The 19245-nt window shown below is 40.8% G+C and overlaps 2 protein-coding genes across 3 annotated transcripts; one reads left to right on the top strand and one right to left on the bottom strand.

Annotated features, from left to right (window-relative positions):
• Nucleotides 1–158: 158 nt before the first annotated feature.
• Nucleotides 159–14175, top strand: STKLD1 (serine/threonine kinase like domain containing 1). Of its 2 annotated transcripts, XM_086763601.1 has the most exons (19): nt 159–313; nt 791–886; nt 1372–1416; nt 2739–2813; nt 3469–3573; nt 3784–3854; nt 4432–4547; nt 5014–5126; nt 5228–5388; nt 5831–5961; nt 6586–6669; nt 7582–7698; nt 8236–8370; nt 9308–9436; nt 10537–10665; nt 11550–11678; nt 12231–12368; nt 12693–12772; nt 13867–14175. In XM_086763601.1, the coding sequence occupies exons 1-19, from the start codon at nt 299–301 to the stop codon at nt 13912–13914; spliced, it is 1917 nt and encodes a 638-aa protein (XP_086619727.1). In that variant the 5' UTR covers nt 159–298; the 3' UTR covers nt 13915–14175. The 2 variants fall into 2 exon arrangements, with proteins under 2 accessions (XP_086619727.1, XP_086619728.1); XM_086763602.1 differs by lacking the exon at nt 3469–3573.
• REXO4 (RNA exonuclease 4) lies at nt 14176–18964 on the bottom strand. The gene is made up of 8 exons (XM_086763603.1): nt 18614–18964; nt 17960–18318; nt 17518–17673; nt 17107–17300; nt 16753–16841; nt 16117–16191; nt 15386–15460; nt 14176–14627 (listed from the first exon to the last, which is right to left on the bottom strand). The coding sequence occupies exons 1-8, from the start codon at nt 18824–18826 to the stop codon at nt 14526–14528; spliced, it is 1263 nt and encodes a 420-aa protein (XP_086619729.1). The 5' UTR covers nt 18827–18964; the 3' UTR covers nt 14176–14525.
• Nucleotides 18965–19245: the final 281 nt, after the last annotated feature.

The following is a 19245-nucleotide window of genomic DNA, read 5'->3' as shown; positions in this document are numbered from 1 at the left end:
CAGCGCGGGCGCACGCTGGGCGGGGCCTCCCGGAGCCAGCGCCCCGCCCCCTCCTGCGCGGCGCACTTAAAGGGGCTGCGCGGGGCAGAGGCGTTTCTAGGGGGGTTGCGCGGGTGGGGACTTCTCCCGGCTTTTGCGTTTTAACGGCGCTTTTTTTTGACCTAAAAGCGAAAGCTGGGGAGAGGGGAAGGGTCCCTACCCTCTACCAGAGGCTGGGGTGTCTCTGTCCCCCTGGGCCTGGGGGCTCCTCAGCCCACCGCCCGGCCCGTCTCACCGGGAGGCCGGGCCCTGTCCCGCCATGGAGAAATATGAGGTGCTGCCCGAAGGGCCAGGGCCTGTCCGGCGGCAAGGGGGCGGCTGCGGCCCTTCGCGGGGTGGGGGTGGTCCTGGGAGGGGGTGTAGGTACACCTAGGAGTAGTATGTGACCGTGGGGAAGGGGTGTAAGAGGCCCTGGGGGGTACATGGTCCTGGAAGGGGTGCGGGTGGCCCCGAGGAGGGGGTGTGTGGCCTTGTGAGGGTGTAAGCTGCTCTGAGGCTTATGTAGGCCCAGCGAGGGAAGTGCTGGGATGTGGATGGCCCTGGGGAGATGGGGGTGTTCTGCTCAGGAGGGGGAAAGCAAGGGGAAATGTCCCAGAGAGGAAGGGAGGCCTGTGTTCCTGCCACAGGGAACTGGAGGTGTGTGCTGTGTGGAGGGTGTCTGTGGAAAAGTGGTCTGAAGGGGCTTTCTGCCTTGCTTGGCCTACCACTCGCAGCTGAGCAAGTGCATTAGTGTCTTTCCCCTGTGCTGCAGGTGCTGGGGCAGCTCCAGGCCGGGGCGCTGGGCAGTATGCTGGTCGTTGGATTGGAAACAGAAAAGGGTGCAGAGAAGAAATATATAATAAAGCAGGTGAGAAGGTGGTTGCTAGGAAAACAAGAGTCCATGGGCATGTTTGTCATCTCCACGGGCCCTTCTGATAGTAACAGAGACAAACATGTTAGGCAGCTTGGCCACTGGGTAAAAGTAGGTGTATATCTTACTGTGTTGCTGTTGTGGAAATTGGAAGATTTGTATCAGTTTACTGGAATATTGATATTAAAAATGGGGAAAGGGGAGCAGCCTGTTTAGGTCCATCTAGTGTGTTTTCACCTTAGCTTACTGCTACTTTGACAGTGCAGGAAAAGGACTGGCTAGCTGTTGCAGACTCATTTCAAACTGTTTCTGGGCTGTCTCCCAACAAGGTTGTTCCAAATGTTGGAGATTGGAGCTGTCACTGGAAATTTATGGCAATTCATCCAAAATTTGCAGTTTCAGTCAGCTTGGCAAGATTGTTCTGCCTTAAAGATTGCCTGTCTCTGTGTTATGATCTTATCTTTGTTGTTTGTTTGTTGCAGGTTGAATGCATTGAAGAAAAACAAGCAAATAAGGCCTTGAAGGAGGTATGAGTGCAGTTTTTCTTTACTATTTCACTTATATAGACCAAAGCCTTTACAGAACAAAGCTTTTTATCTACCAGGATTAACTAAGTAACTAGTCAAGATGTAAATCAGGTGGGACTATGAGCAGTATTCTCCCTGCCCTCTTCTTTAGCTCAGGCCGGGATTTTGTATTAATTGTTCCTATATTTGACTATGTAGATTCAGGTGGACAGCTGTTCTCAGTGGATAGTCCTTTTTTCAGGGTTCATATTTGTTTTGTGCTGAAGACAAAGAGCAAAGCTCATCCTTTTGGTGTTTAAGCTGAAGGAGAACCTTAGTCTGTTTATAGCTTATTATTAAGAACTCAAATTCTAGTTAACATATTTCATTATGTGTTCATTTCTCAGAGTTGGACTTTTTTTGATGTGAATTATTTGACTGGTTTTCTTCCTTTGTACTTCTTTTTTTTGGTGCAAACTTGTTTCAATGCCTCGAGTAAGAAGCAACATCAGAGATACTATTAAAATACCAAAAATTTGTTTCAAAAAGATATGTGGAGTAGCACATGATGGATTAGTCTCACAGTGTCCGGTATGTGTGACATCTGCAGTTGTAAGTGAGTGAGAATACATGTCTGTGCAGATGCTTCATCCTTCTCAAGAGAGATGACCTCTCTATGTACTGAGACTGGCTTTACTGATAGTTTGATACATTTTTTTTTTTTCTGCTGATATATGTCTATTGAAATAAATGCAGTTGTGCCAGCTGGGAGCATGGCTCTTAGTTTTTCTGTTGTGTCTGCACAGGCACAAACGCAACTATAGGAGAGTAAGTTGAATCCTTTTTACCTTTCACATCATAAGCAAATTTACTGAAGTAATTGTTAGAGCCCTGCATGGAAACCAACTTCAAGGAGATAAGCATCTCACTAGTGTAATCGTATTTTCTGAGGTTCAAGCTTGCATTGGGGTTACTTGGAAATAATGGCTATGCTAGAAAAATCACCTTGACTTTCATATGTTTCAGGTTAGGATGTTAGGGGCTGAAGAAGGAGGTTATTTGCAGGAGGATCCTGCCTAAGGATCCTCACCCTAAGGATCAGTTTATATGCTTGAATCTTGCAGGGCTGTTACAGCATCACATTGAGTAGAGTCTGAGTGGAACAAGTTCCTTAACTTGACACTTGTGCAAGCAAATATATAACAGAGATTGTACGTTGAAAGAATTTGATCAGACATATGACATGAACAAGTCAAACTGGCTTAGGATGCTATTTGAAGTCCTGTGAATAGGAAGGATTGTGTAACTATAGAAAGCTCTCTCTATTTTTTTGTTCTCTGCAGGCAATGGATTTGCTAAAACTTCGTCATTCAAACATCTGTGCTTACAAGGAATTGTTTGTGACTTGGGATAATGAGGTGAGAATGGAAAAGGATTGGTAAAACGGGAACATATGGTTAATGTTGTAGGCATGTATGCATCTTTGCAACTTTAAATTTGGGGTCATTCGTGCAAGATGCTACAAAAGAAAGGTTATTTGATTTGAAACAAGCCTGTTTTTTAAACTCTTGAGTAAACATGCTGAAAACCTGCGAAGATATGTGGATTGGAGTCCATCACATGGCATGTTGCACACTGACTCACTGATTCTGATGTGAGTTGGTGTGCAATACTGATTTTCACACCTATGTGGAAACTCTTTTATAGACTATAGGAAGCTAAAAGTCTTGACTTACTTGTGGTTTTTATTCAGTGCTCAGGCAAAACTTGTGTTGATTCTATACATGTATGTTTGACTTGAGTTGTCCCATACGGCTCCAGGTAAGAAGCCTGATAATGTTTTTTTTTAAAAAACAAAACAAAACAAACAGCAACCAAAGCAACAAAGATGCTGTATTTTCAATAAAAGAAAGTAAATATTGTCTTCTCTGAGAGATTAATTATCTCGCAATGCCTTCGTATTGGTCAACATCACACTCACCAGTTTGGCCGAGTGCTCAGTTTTGTCTTTCTTACCGGATATGTTATTACCCGCAAACAATGAGACAGTTTTGGTGTAATGTTTTACTACAGATCTCGTCTCCGTTCCTTTGTCTGGTAATGCAGCACTCAGGCCAAGGAGATCTTTCATCTGTAATCAAGGAAAAAAGGCAGAAGTCAGAAAAAATAACAGACATGGTAAAAAGTACAGAAGAGGCATCATGTGGCTGAGCTGACAAAGTCTCAGTGCTTTTATTTTTTCCTGTATATTCCCTCTTTCCCAAAGTCCTCCCCAAAATCTTCAAAGCACAGTGTTTCACTGAAGGGTGGTTTTGGAAGCTATCTTCCAAGAGATATTTGGAAGTTATTTTGTTTATGTTACACTTTCCTGTATATTCTTCTCAATAGGTGTTTCTGAAATTCCTGGGACAGATGGTGGATGCTTTGTTTTATATACACAAACAAAATATTTTCCACAGGTGAATAGAAATCTTGTTCTCTTTGTTTGATAGGTCATTGTTCTTTGCAGTGACTGTTAGTTCAGCACAGCTGCTCATTTGGAGGCAGTGGGTTCTACTGTTCAAAAGGGAGAGTAGGAGGTAGAAATTCTGGATGTCATATATAGATTAGTTATTTGTGACTTCTGAAGTCATCTGTGTCTTGAGTTTTGTTTAGAATTACCCATTTGAATGAGATGTTCTCTCTGTTTTTTTTGAATGTGCTAGAATTCTAATATTTAATATTAGAATATTGACTGTCTCTGTTAATGCTTACGTTTTGGTGGCTGTGATGGACAAGGTATACTCTGTGTATCTAAAGTAAGAGACAACCATTGCATTCCATGTTCAGATAAATTTGTGTCACAATCACAAATTTTAGAGCATTTCACAGTAGAAGAACGTAATTGTATTTCAGTTGATTATCACTTGTATATTAAAAAAAACCTAAAAAAAATACAAACTAAATAAACCTCTTGACATGTAAAGATGCTGGGGAGCTGTAGTTATATATCATTAGACTCTAATTTCACAAGCTGATGGAAAACTTGTGTTGCAGAAATCTCAAGCCATCAAATATACTTGTGACTGGTGAAGCATCCTTCATGCTTAGCGACTTCAGTACAGAAACACTTATGACAGATGAGATAAAATGGAAAATAAGAGTGGAAGAAAGTAGGTATTTTACATTTTTTTTACTTCATTTTTAAAAGATACAGTTATGGTGATTATCTTTATTCCTCAGAGAAGAATCAGCCAAAGAGGAGAAAATTATCTTCCCTCCCCCTTCTCTGCATTAAGCTATTTGTCTTCTGAAGTATGAACAGGATATTCATAGGCCGCTGCCTGCAGCGTTAATTGTGTTCTGTAGATAGGTCCGAGAGTCTCAGAACCCTGCAAGAGATATGGTTGGAATCCTTTTTAGCTTGATGCATATCAGTAACATCTTAGAAAACTGTTCATTAGTTACAGTGTGTTTTAGTAATTCGTGGCATATAACCAGTAAAAATTGTCTAATTTCTGCAGTATATTTCTAAAGTATTTTTAGACATAAACCAATTTCTTGCAGTTCATGCACGTGTAGGCAAAAACTGTATAGTTCAGTGCCAGCCACATTACTGTATGATTCTTATTTCAACAGATAGCAAGTCTTGGATGGCTCCAGAAACATTTGGGTTTTCTTTTACTGAGAAATCTGACATCTGGTCTCTAGGTTGTATTCTACTTGACATGATGACCTGCTTTGTTCTCAATGTATGTAATCATGTTTTGTTATAGACTTAAAATGTCATGGGCCCACCAGGATATCTGTAAATGAGTGTGTGAAAGCTCTTCTGATGCTGTACTCCTTACAGGCAGAAGAGATCACTTCATTACTGCAGGATATTAGACAGGATACCAGCCGTCTTGAGGGAGTTCTGACACTAATGCAAAATGGAGATAACAGCTCTTTGCCTTTATTTCCAATTTTACTTATGATGCTACAGATTCAGCCCAGCATGAGACCCACAGCAAAGTGAGTTCTGGATTCTTTATCTTTATTATTTTTTGCCCTAAACCCCACCTACCTTCACAAAGAGGGGAATGTTAGCTGCTGTTTGAAAGAGATTGAGTCAAGGTTGCTAATCTTACTGCCGCAACAAATTGAGTTATTAAAAAAGTCAAAGACTTGGTGGGCGTTCTGATGTGTAGGTGTCCTTTTTTGAAGAGTTACATTATAAAATGTTGTTATACAGAATTTTACAAGCCATTGACTTGAAGCCTAAGTGTGACTTGCTCAATGTAAGCTCTTTCATTAGCTGTTTTGAAGTAAATTGTCTAAGTTCTGTCATAAATAATACAGTCTTCAGAGAAGTATTATTAGCTTCTTTTATATCAAAATGAAATAAAGCCTCTAGATTTTTTTTGTAACTTAACAGTTCTAACTTATTGGTACTGCTTTTGTCTCATAATTCTAGGGATCTGACTGGTGTTCCATTTATCAGGGAATGCATGACTGTTGCTGGTGTCTCTTCAGTAAATCTGAAAAAGTCTTTGCCTCCCAAAATAATAGATGTGCTCCTTGAGGGAGGGGTTGAAAGTGTTCTAGGTAATAAAGAAAACAATGTCGTGGTGATTTTCATAGGAAATAAACTGATGTGTTTTCCTGTCAGTGTGTATTTTATTTGATAATGATTATTGGACATTCATTTTACTTGAAATAAAATGGGATGTTATTTGGAGGAAGGATCACTGGACATCCTTCTCTATAACCTCGTAAGTTTATCAGGCATACCTATTGTGCCAGTTAAGTGGGGTCAGAGATCGTTCTTCAGAGAACTGGGGAGCCCCACTTATTTTTTTTCCTGCATTCTAACATGTTTGCCAGTTTATGCCAACAAAGGATCTGCTCCACTTATTTCCTTCTAAGGAAGATGTTCTCTTAATCTGAAAGGGCTATCTGAATAATGCTTTTAAAGCCCCTGGCCCTGCTCTGATTTAATATTCCAGCAGGTCCTCAAAATACATAATGCCATGTACATAGATAGTAGAGGTGAATCATAGCACTTCGTAATATTTGAATGTTTGATGTGAAAAGTGTTTCTCTTTTCAACAATCACAAATTACATTATTTTCATTTATATGAATTCACATCTTGCAGGAAATAGAGTAGACGAGTGCTTTTTGTAAATGTTTGTATCAGATGGTTAGAAGACTTTCTTGTTTTATGCAGAATTCATGCAGGCTTTCTGGGATGTAGAAGAAGTACAGGCTAAAGCCATTCAGCACATTGCCAGCTTTGTAAGAGATGGAAGTGGTAAGGCAATATTTTAGTAATTTATTTATTCTGCTCTTTCCTTATGTGTTGAGATAATAGAGGAAAAAAGTTCTTATGACAATAAAGGAGAATTAAATCACTCTTCCTGTTTCTCATTTTAGGACTCTACTGGAATAGGTCACAAATTGGTGTGATTCTGTTGGTACTGTAATCAGTAAGGAAAAAGAATAATTTGGTTTTTTTCCTCAGTTACCTGTATCTTCAGCTCTATTACTGAAGATGTCTTTACTCAGTAATACTGCAGGCTTTGGTTATAAATAACAAAACGAATGGATCTTTGATCTGTCATTGAAAGCTGTTGACAGCAATACAAGACCACGTGCACTGACTTGTTTGGCACTCCTGCACTGTGGCTTACCGTGACTGCTGCTCACATCTTTGAAGATGCTCCGAACGAATCCCTAAAAACCATCTGCTTGTTCCTAAACATTTTATCATGTATTTGTGGATAAACTGAATAGCTATATTGGCTATTCCAAAAGCTCCAAGTCTTCCTAGAACTAGGAGATGTGGTGAAATACTTTCCTCCACAAGTTCTGAAAAGCATGGTTTTGGGCTCATGCACGATGTTTCTACCCTGTGACTTGCTATATGACCAGTGAACAATGCCAGTGTGACTTAATGAGGAACATGCTGGCTACACTCAGCCTCACAGCTCTCTTTAGTAAGAGACACTTCCCATAGAGACTACAAAATTCACTCTGTATTGTTCCATCTACTTTTGCGTTTTGTTCTCTTTAATTCAGGAATGTTGCTCTGCTGTATCACATTGTCCATAGGGACTCAAATTCATTTGAAACTGGAACTCTTACATTTTGGAGCATAGATACACGCTGAGCATCCTAAGCTGTGTAATTGAATGTTGCCTCAAATAATTTATTTTCCCCACAGCCTTGCCCTATCTGGTCACGTTCATGGAATTGATCACTTTTGCCATGAAGACTCATGTAGGCTCTCTCAAGTTACAAATGGATGGTTTCAGTTTATTGCTTGAAATTCTCAGTCAAGGTACAGTTATGAGATTTCCAACTTAGGCTGGGTAATACAGCCTGTCTCTTGTAAAGTTAGATGTAGCAGATAAGGTTTGAAATGGGTTCAGTAAAGATTTTAGGAGATAAATCTCAAGTAATAGAGGAATTTAACTAGTTTTAATAAGAGTCTGGAGTCTCATGGACTTTCTTCAGAACATACAAGAATTCTGTGTTAGTGATGGTTTTAAATACAGGGTACTGACCTTAGACTACCAAGTACTAGAGTGTAAGACTGAGGGTTCTGATGTTTGAATTTCAAACTATAGAAGTATAGAATACTTTTTGGTCTCTTACATGGTCCATGCTGTCACTTTCTTTGCAGTTTACCCCAATAATGATACAAGCTTGAAAATAGAAAGAATTGTGTTTCAGAAAAAGAGAATTTAAAGTAACTTTTGGATATGTTATGTGAAGAAATGCTGTTAACTGTTTTACTTATGATGACAGCAGGATGTTCAGACTTCACTCAAAGCCACTGAAATCTGTATTCTGTTTAAATGTTTACTTCTGACAGCTCTAGAACAGGATGTGGCGATGACCTTGGCTGAGAATGTGGCCAGCTTTCTTTTAGAGACAGTGAGAAAACACTCTGAAAATGAAGAGTTGCTTTCATTGGTCTGCACATTACTGATGATGATTTCAGCCAGTGGTAGGTTAATTTGTGGGAATTATTCTTATTTTCTACTTTTATAATCAAATCCATCTTATAATACAGAACTTGTGACTTCTCTGAGAGATGTGGATGTCTCGAAGTATTAGTTTAATAGTGGCAGTATTGGTAAGATCAGCTAGATATTTGTAAGATAGCACTCCTGAAAGTGTAAGATTCACTGCTGAAGCTTCAGGTGCTTACAGAATTATATGTGTTAGAGTGGTCCTGTATTTGATCTTGTTTTGGGTACAAGTAGAAACTATGCAAATAGTACTGCTTGGGAAAATGAGGGCATAGAACCTGGATTCTATTTTTGGCTCTACCATGGTGAATTGAAGTCATTCTACCTAATTTCTATACTTTGATTTTTTTTTTTCTGCTGAGATTGTAATTGCTAAATATTTATAGTATTTTTTACTTGTTTTCAATGTCAGTTCAACAGTCATCCAAAGACTGTTTTTATAAGGTGTTACAGAAGGATTTAGCAGCGAGGTGATAATATTAAAAAAAAAAAAAGCAAAGTGTCATGTACAAATAAACTTACTATCTAAGATCAAACTATGATTCTATGATTCTATTTTTGTACAGTGTTTCTGAACTCTGAAGCTGAAGTAGATTGAATTGTTAAATTGCAAACATTTGAAAAATATTAATTTATGCCCTCTCAGTTCCTTTTCTGCTCTGTAAGTTTCAGTTCTGTAGGGAAAAGGGATGGCCAAACTCTCTTTGAAAGGATTCCTTGTGGTAAACACTATGCTGAAGTGCATCTTGTTAAAGAATTCAGTCTGCTTTCTTGCTTTCTTTTGTCCAACTGATGGTGTCATGTTGCTGGTTTGTTATCACTGTTTGCATATCATTAGTAGTGCTGCTTGTGAGGACAGTGAGTGGGACAAAAATATCAGATTCTGTAGAATTTCTTTTTGGTGCTTTTCAGAGGTTGCTGCAGAGAATCTAAGTAAAATTGGAGTAATTCCAGACCTTCTGTCAATTTTAAGAAATTTTCTTCATAATGAAAAAATCTGCCTCTCTTGCTGTGGTGTTCTCTGGAGCTTGGCTGTGAGTGGTAAGTAGAACACAGCAAGTATTGTGCCTAGACTCATGTGACTGAAAGGCAGCAGGTATTGTGCCTAATTGAGCTCAGACATTCCTGATGCTGGCACAGGATTTTTCTTTTTTCTCCTGTTCTGGAGAGGTGTTTCCACAGCACTATTAGAATAACTTAGTGATCTTGAGTTAAATGAGAGAAAAATAAAAACTAATGCAGACTTTTCAGCGACCCTTTTTGTGATAAGGGTCAAAATCAAATCATTGCTGTTTAGGCCAAGATGTGACTTATGAACAGACTGTCAGAAATGAAAGGATACGTGCAGTTTCTGGTTTGTCAGCCATGCAGTTTTGCTCTGCTCTTAGCAGAGGGAGTGCAGTGCAAACAGCATATTGGACTAGGTATCAGAATAGCATTTGGAATTAATAGCATCTTATTTCTTTGCATCACACTTCTCTTGGCAGCACTGGGCTAAATCTTGAGTTGGACATCTCCTAGAGACTTGCTTTTCCAAAAGAAATGTGATTGGCAAGTGTACTCTTCCCATTCCCTGAGAACTAAACCAGCATCATCCCACACTGTTGGAGCCATGGGTGACTGCTTGAGCTGACCCCTTCTTGTGAGACCACACTGGGAGGTTTTTAGGGGATTTTTTTGTCATGTTCTTGTACAGTTGTGTGGTGTTCTAATCATCAAGGAAGGCTGAAAGTACAGAATGAGCAAAATTGCACTTGGTCTGTTTTATTCCCTCTGTGCAACAAACCATCCATTTGATTTGTGGCCAGCTAAATATCCATCCTGCAGACCGTATTCTGTCAAAAGGGAGGTTATTTTTGGAGGTTTCTTGCTGTGATCCCCATAAATAACTAAATGGCAAAGAAAAGTGGTTCCTGGAGAAGTTCAGCTTTCTGCTGAACAGCTTTCCTGTAACACTTTATTTGTTTTTGTGTATTTTAAATTCCTTCCCTCTCCTGTTGTTCATACAAAAATAATGTTACATTACTCCAATGTCATCACCCATTAAGTTTTACTGATAAAATGTGACATACATTGGGGTTATGGTATTATTACTTGATGAAGTAACTCTGATGTATTTCCTTTTTGTTATGGTAATTCAGAGAATAATATAGACCAAGCATTGCTGAAAAGTGCTGTCCCTGTTACCTGTGCGGTCCTTCGAGAGCACGTCTGGAATGGAACAGTTACGGAGTCTGCTTGCTCAGCTCTATGGGCGTTGTCACTCCAAGGTGTGTTTTCTCAGTCTCCTTGTCCCTTGAGCACAGAAAACGCCAACTGTGCGTCTGTCAGTGGTGATCCTTGAAATACAGGCTGCTTGGCCTTAGCAGGCTCTGCAGATGGCAGCAGAGTTAGGAACTTGCATCCTCTCTTAAAGGGTCTTCGGTGCACTTGCTCTCTAACGCTCCCTAATGAAGCTAGTTTGAGTTGTAGCAGTTTTATATAACTAGATACTGCTGATGGGTACCGTAACGATGGGCAGCTACAAGAACCTTGTTGCGCAGAGCATTCTCACTGGCTTGTCTCTTAAGACCAAGAATCCCATTTGTGTTACTCCTTTGAACACAGCATTAGTGCTGCGCAGCATGGGCTGGGAGGTTTGGTTTTATGCCATCTGCTTTGTAAATGTGGAACAATATTTCAGATTAAAAAAATAAAATGCATATCTTATAATCTGCACTAAGGAACGCAGCCTTGTGGTACTACTGTCTTGTTTCTTCCTCATGCAAGAATATTGCCATGTGTTTGCTTACTGCCTTGTGCTTATGCCACAATTTCACTAGGAAGAGCTGAGTAAAACACCATAAGCAATCTCATTTCTAGTACCCATCGCCCAACTCTCTGTTCCTTTCAGCTTGGAGAATTTAGGGGAATCTTGACACAGATGTATGAGAAATTTTTCCTAGACCTTAAGATCAGCTTATGATAAGACTTTACTTGGCCTTTTTTACTGTAAATACAGGTTTTCACATGCTTTCTTGGTAACTTTTATTACATAATTAAGACATCATTTCAGAAACAGGATGCAGAAATTGAAATGCTGATTAGTGTTTTAAAGGCTTTTGAGTATATTGAGGTTTAAGGTGTTTATGTGTGTGTGGTTTTTTTTTTTGAGGTTGCTTGACTGAAAATGAATATGAGCCCACAACAGCACTTCTGCTGGATGCACTCAGGATGAACCCAGAAAGACCAGTGCTGGTGAAGAACGCCTGCCTGGCATTAGCAAGCCTTCTAAGGCTATCTGGTAACAATCAGCAATTTTTTTTTTAATTAATTGCAAATTGGCTCAGAAGTGGATGTTTCTGTATAGTTTAAGAGTTCATAGTGGGATTGAGATTGTTTGCTCTCCTGAGTTAATATTTTCTTACAGGATTGGAAGAGGAAATAGTCAAACTGGAGGTGCCAATTTTTTTCTTCCCATGGACCCAGCATGCATGCATGAGAAATATTAGATCAGCACGATCTGATCTATTAGTAACTTGAGAGTAGTTTGTTATTTATTTTATGGTGAAGTTGTTTCAACTGTGTGAAAGGGTAGACAGAGCTCAATCAATGTGAAAACAGTAAACATGAAAATAATAATTTCTGCCATGAATGACAGTGTTGGTTGCATGTATATTCTTCTACTTGTTGTTGAAATATGCTTCAGAATAGCATTTAGGAAGGCTGAAAATAATGGACGTTGACTTTCTGGAAAAATGACGTGTGGTAGCTGGAGCAGGGGACTGGAAAGCAGATAATGCAGCTTGCAGCTTGCAGCTACCAATTAGCCCAGCAGCGTTTGTCTCCCTTTCAGAAATATCAGCTTTGAGATTTATAACGGATTCAAAAGGCAGTGGAATAAAGCTGATCAAAGATGCCTACCACCTTCACTTCGATGATCTGGAAGTGGTGCAAAATATCTGCATGCTGATTAACGAGATGGCTCAGTATGGTGAGATGGTGGTGGTGTTTGTCAAGTCTCTTCCTCTCCCCCACCCCCAAAAGACACTAAAGAAAACTAACAGCGCTGCTCAGGGATGTGTTAGCTGTTCTCAGGAAAGTTGTTATGTATCTGAGAAAGGAGGGTGAGTTGGAACCCAGAGATCACCCCACTTGTTCTTGAATAATGATAAATGCCCCTCTCCTGTTGCAATGTTATAATGTCATCTTATCTTGCCTTGTTTCTGTCACTCTGTCCCCTCCCTGCTCTCCTTTAGCTCCTCCTGAAACCTCTGGCAGGTGAAACCATACATTATCCTGTTCGATTACATTACAGATGATGTTGTGCTGGATATGCTGTCCCAGGAAATGGAAGAACTGCTGTCAGAAATAAAAAGCGGTTTTACATCTAGCATGGTATGTAGAGGTCACTGTGATAATAAAGGGTGGATGCTAAGTATATTATTTCTGGTAATGGATTTCATCATTCTCAAGTAGCTGGTGCAGAAGTTTACAGAATTATGTGTATATGGGGTGAAGAGTGAGTTTATAAGAATATTTCTAACTACTGAAAACAAATAGTTGCAAGTTTTTTTCTTTATGCTGTTATTTTTAAAAACTGTTCTGGTCTCTTGCAACACTGCGTTGCATTGATTTACTACATTCTTCATACTAAAACAGGCTGAAGTTTACAGGAATAAGGCATAAGTATATTGCATCCAATTATTTTTGCTTTCCGAGTGACATCCTCAAAAACCCCGAACAACAAAACCAACCCTTGTGAGAGTTTGCCTGAAGATTTAACTTATATTAAATTCCAACAAGTAGTCATACTAAAAAAAAGTAACTGTTGAAGTACTAGAAACAGCAAAGCTATTCAAGCTATTTAATGTGTTACACTAATATTTCCTTTGCAATGCCTTGCTGTCAAGAAACCAGTAATTAAAAGTTTTTTTTTCATCAAGCAAGTGAGACTGGTTAGTCTTATAACTGCTCTTTTCAGTTATGCCTTTGGCCTGCTTACATAATTTGTCTCAGACAGTTACATGCAAACTTGTTCTTCAGTGTCTCCTGCAGGCATTGCCTGCACCATTTTAATGGATGCTGTAGCTATAAAGTAGTGCAGAAAAAATCACAAAAGAGAAGAAAGCTCCCTCTTCTGTTGTAAATGTAATTTGTTGTTCCCTGTGTCCCCTGTTGACAGGCAGCACAGACAGACAAGACCAGAACACTCTTGTCTGGCAATACAGCATGCAATGTGCAACTGCTACATCTCCAAAACCCATTTCTTGTTATTTTCCAGTACTCATTTATATTTAAATCACAGCATTAGTATTCAGTCTGGTAATTACAGTTGCTTTGGATTTTGCAGAATCAGACCCCATATATGTTTACAACACCACTCACTTTACAGGCCAATGTTAGACACAGTTTTTATTAATAAAGAAATATAAAAATAAGTCAAGCCACCAAGTAATCTTGTATTTGACAATTCTCACATTTCTCTTCAGGAGATAATGACCCTTGTGGATGCAACGCTTTTGAAACTGCGGAAGTAAAATAAAAACTTCTTGCGTAAGAACAAGACTTGTACACTTCTGGTTCAGATATAAAAGCTTGGATCCTCCAGAAATATTTTTAAATTATTTTTCTCACCAGAAAGATTAATATTGGGCTATTAATAATACAAAAAGTTACATATTCTGTTGATTTAGGTACCACAACTGTGAGACTAACAGCAATACTTAAGAATTCACCTTACTCTGTAGTCTTTAAAATATTTGAAATAAAGATTTTAGTTTTGGGAGTTTCAGCAAAGCAATGACAGTTTCTTCCTCCATCTATTGTAATTTAAAACTACTTTTTTTTTTTAACTTATTCAGTGTATATTTCTATGCAGAAAATGAACTGATGAAGTACTTGACAAATGTAGGCATTTGTTACAGGTATTTGTTTAAACACAGTAGTAGGTGTTAGGCATAGGTCCCATCCGGAAAGGGGATACGAGCAGTATCCTTGTGTAGCCGCGGCTGCACATCAGGTTAGGAAGTACTGTCTTTGGACTGATTTTATGAAGTAGCTGCTGTCAGTTCTGAGTTCTCTCTACATTTGCCCTGGAACTGACATGAAACCAGCAAATGCTGCAGATAAAAACACAGTGCAGAATCATTCAAGCTTTACATTTTTTGTTGTTATATTTGTTCTTAATAGCAGCTTCCCACTTCTTTTTCTCTAAGGTGTACAGCCTCATAGCTGCTTGTGCATCCTGAATCTAAAAGAGAACAGAACAAACAGGAGGCTTAATGAAACATAGCTGCTTATTAACAACAATGTTCCTAAACCATGTCAGCTAAACCTTCCATCATTTTAATACATCCTTTCAATTAATGTTTCATAATCTCTTTCTGGATTTAGGTTCTGTGACTAGTAGTGGAAGGGGATGAAGGTGTATTCAGAATGCACGGCTCACTTCTCTTTCACTTCTCTTTCCGATCGTGACTTGGAAAGCCATAATGAAAAAATACTCTTGATACAGTCTCTTGGAGATAGATACCTTCACAATTTGCCCTGCTTCTTCAGTTCATTCCTCTATTCTATCCTCCTGTCCACCGAAAGAAAGGAACTAACTGCTGAGATGCAGTAGTAGGTGCTCTCACTATTCTATCCAACCTGCCGTAGTTCAACAGTGCAGGATGCTGCTTCTAAGGGAAGCAGTGGATACTTGAGAATTACCTTTTTCCCCAGGGGAACTTAAAATAACAAGAGCTAATATTTAAACAAAATATAGTTGACTTGTGCAAATGAAGTGCTTATCAAAATAAGGAAGTAATCCAAGTGGTACGAGACACATAACAATAAGCAAGCTTAGATGGCAATCCTACTGCATGCTGGTGTCCAGGCAGAGCTTGCTGACTTTCATTGAGAGGCCAGAATGAAGCCACAGCATTCTGGATTGAACCCAGATCCTAGAGCTCATATGTAGTACCTTGCTGAGCTACCCAAAAATGTATGTTCTGATGAAATACGTACCGAGCAGTGCTCTGATGTCTGCACTTGAACATTCAGCAGTCTCTCACAGAGCAGTTTCAGTGATGGCCGTACATTCTAGAAACAGAAAAGACAGAATCGTGCTGTCTCACACTACTCAAAATATGTATGTATAGATGTGTGCTTATATATAAAAACAAAGTATAGCTCATCTCAGCTTCTACTGGTGAACTGTCAAGAAGAATTAAAGAATTACAAGATTTATGCATGCACTGCTGAGAGGATTTCGTATATTACCATAACTCTAAGAGTTATGTTTGGGGTGCTTTGTTATGAAAAATAAAACCTTGAGTATATAGTTTTGAAACTTAAAATATCTCTATAATCTGAACCTTTACTCCTGCAGTCTAAGCAGAAACTTGAAGCCATCTATTTTTTTTTTATATCCTTATGGAAATGATACTATTAAGAAGATTGGATAAGCTGTACTTTCAGTAGAACTGTACCATCTTATTTTGCTATCCAGAAAAGCGTTATGAAGAACATGCAAGTGCTAAAGAATGGGACAGCCACTGAATTTTGTGCACAGGTATTGCTGGTAATGTTTGTACTGAACTAACTTATTGATACATTTCTAATGTGGTACCAAAAGCAGGCATCCCTGTTTCACCTAGGAAAGAAGGAACAGAGTGAGGTAGGACCAAGTGTAGGAGGAGTGAGGAAGCAGCTTGAGAGTCAGTTAATTGGGGTGCATCTTCCTGTCAGTTTCTTACCTTGACTCTCTGTCTGAAAGGCTTGTATCTTTGTGTGTCACGTATTTTCTTCTTAGGATGATCAAGAAGTAGGACCTAGAAGAAATTACATTTCCAGTTCAAAGCGCGCTGTTGCGTGGAAATTAATACAGCTGAATGTACAGCTTCCTGTTCTTTCCTTCCATCCGTGATAAGAGAGAGTTCAAAACCATGAACGGACAAGACCAAGACCATCCAGACACTGGCTGGATTCAAGAACCACAGTTCTGCTTAGTATGAGAAACAGAAATGGGTCTGGAGGCACCTGTAGAAACTACGTGCAGTGCTGGTACAGCATGACATAAGATACCTGTCTCTGGTAACAATGACCCAGACTGCTGAGTTTTGGGGGCTAAGCAAAGCATACAAACAGTTTTTGATAATTGTTTCTTTCCTGGCTCTTCAGTAGGCAGATGAGTGCTATTAGCAACACAGTTTGGAAGCCAAAGAATTTCAGTGAGCAAGTCACTGGAGCTATAATTGGTGCAGCACGAAATGAGAAGAAACTGAGATGTTTCTGGGAGTTCAGGTGTGTTTGTCTAATCCAGACTGAGGCATTAGAAATTTAATCAATTTTTGGAGCCTTGTCTTCAAAGTAACAAAAGTGCAGCCATGTACCTTTAGATCATTGCATAAAGCATGTCCAACTAAAATCCTTCCATTCAAGATGTCAGCGACCTCCTTCTGAACTGTTTTAAAATCTTCACCTAAAAATACCACACAAAAAACCACTTCCCATTAGATGCACAAAGCAACAGAGCAAGCTGCAATTAGAATGCTGTGTCTGTTCCGTGAAAGCAACTGTATCCTTGGGACTGCAGTTACACAATTTGTACAGCAGTACTTTCTACATTTTGTTTTCCATTTCCCAAAACTGGTCTAAAACTTATCCAAGCTCAGCCAACAAGGCTTCTGTGATAGCCTGTTAAATTTTCCCTCCTTAAAGAACATTTTTGGGAAAAGACCTCCTACCTTTATTTATATTTTCAGGGCGTATGCCGCTAACAGCTGTTCTGTAATCGGTCACCTCTTCTGTAGGCTTGACATACTTGTCATAAATGCACTTTCCAAACTGGTTCACGATGGACACACGAGCCACAATGCTATCTTCACCCTTGGGTCCCACTCCCACCATCTCGCAGTCCATGGCTACAGCTCGTGTCAGCCTAAAAGACAAAGGACAGCTTGGTGATGCCTCTGTTACAGGGACCGCGCAGTGGAGTTCTCAAGGTTCACATGTTGATATCAACAGAGAAAACTCAGCAGTTTATCTGTCACCAGACTCGGGGAGATGTCAGCTTACGCTGTGCACCTGCAAATCACAGTTATTAAAGATAATCTTGACACCTCTGCTGCCATCCTTCCTGCTGGAATGCCACTCACCCTTCAGAAGCCTTTTCTTTAACCAGCACCTTCTCCAGAGACTGTTTGGATGGGCCTGTTTCAAGTCCCAGATTTCTTCTGGCAATTTTTGCTGCTTCAGGTCCTATTGCTGCTTCAATATCTTTTGGATCAACGTCATCAAACCAGATTTCAGCCCTGGTAAGTACAGATTTAAATACACTTACTGGTCTTAAAGCAGTCTTGCATCTTTATAGTGTAGGAAAAGCATATTTATTTTTTAAATCAAGAAATTAGCTCATTGAAAATTAGTCTAGTACTGTCACCTCTGCAGGTTTGTTGCTATATCTGAGGAGTAGGGGCAGCATGCATCTTAGTTCTCCCAAAATTTAGTCTGGAAGAGTGCAGCTGTTTTGAGTGTACTCTTTAAGTACACCTCCCAAAATAAATATTCACATACGTGTATGATGCCTGAAGTACTCACTCTTTGGGTTGCTGCTCCACATGTTCTTCAGCTTTCCTCCTCTTATGTTTTATATCACTTTTCTCCTTTAAAATATTGCCATTTTTCTTTTTTTCTTTACAGCCTTTTCCATTGCTTTTGGTGCCATTTAAATTCTTTTCCATTGCAACCTTCTTGGATTTGGCCCTAGCCAAAGGAGGGCTGTCTTTAGCAGAACCATTGTCCATTTTCTTCACGGATTTGGCCTTTACTGCATTCCCGTTCCCAGTGGTAGCTGGAACATCTTGGCCATTTCCCGCTTTGACTGGATGCTTCTTTTTGGTGTACGTTTGACAGGTAGAGGGGGACTCCTTGGAGCTATTTGCTTTTTGTTTCAGTAGCTAAAATGACAAAAAAAAAAAAAAAAAAAAAAATTTCCTTCTGTTTCTGACCCCGCCATCATTCCCAAGGGCTCCTGGCATTATCCCTCAGTGCCAAGTGGCCCGGGACTCTCTAGCTCTAGGGGATCCCTGAAACGGGACGTCCCAGATCCCTGCCCGCAGCACTTTATTTATTGAAACAAAGATTATTATTTTTCAGACATTACTACGTACAACGTGGGATAGCATGGCCTCGGCCCGGACCCCGTGGGATGGCTCCGGCTCGCCCCGGGCGCGTCCCCCCGGCCCCCCTCACCTCCTGCAGTGCCTTCCAGTTGGAGGAGAACTCCCGGGGGCTGCGGGGGGGAGCCGTCGCCGCCGCCATCTCGGGGCCTTTCGCCGCGGCCCCCGTCGCCGCTTCCCCGTGGCCGCGCCAGACCCTCCTCTTCCTCCTCCTCCTCCTGCCCTTCTTGCGGGCCGGGGCGCTGGGCCCCGGCGCCTGGGGCTCCGCAGGGCTCTGCTTCGCCATCCGGCCCGACCCCACCGCGGGGCCGCCGTGGCAGGGGAAGCGAGTCCCAACCGGGCTGCCGTTACCGCTCCCCGCCACGCCGGGACCGCGCAGCGCCGCACCGGCCCGGCGGGGAACGGTGACTCGCGCTTCGGTTCCGGGCTGCGGGGCCTGCCCGGTGAGGACTTGGCAACCGGTGTGGGTTCACCCCCGGTGCCATGGCGGAGGCGTGGGGCCTCTGAGGGCACAGGCTGAACGGCACAGAGCCCCTTTCCCCTCCGGGAATCGCCCCTTGTGTGTTTGGCTGCTGAGACTGGCTCGAAGCTCGTTATTGCCGCGGTCTTTGGCTGCAGTAAAGTTGCAAACATTGCGCAAAAACCGCCCTCCCTCCAGCTGTTCCTGTAAGGCCTCCGGCTGCAGGCCGTTCCCCCCGACTGCCC

The sequence above is a fragment of the Chlamydotis macqueenii genome, chromosome 20 (assembly GCF_036417535.1).
Source record: "Chlamydotis macqueenii isolate bChlMac1 chromosome 20, bChlMac1.mat, whole genome shotgun sequence".
In the NCBI taxonomy this organism is placed as follows: domain Eukaryota; kingdom Metazoa; phylum Chordata; class Aves; order Otidiformes; family Otididae; genus Chlamydotis; species Chlamydotis macqueenii.
Note: the sequence above shows the minus strand (reverse complement) of the source record. Positions and strands in the feature narration are given on the sequence as shown.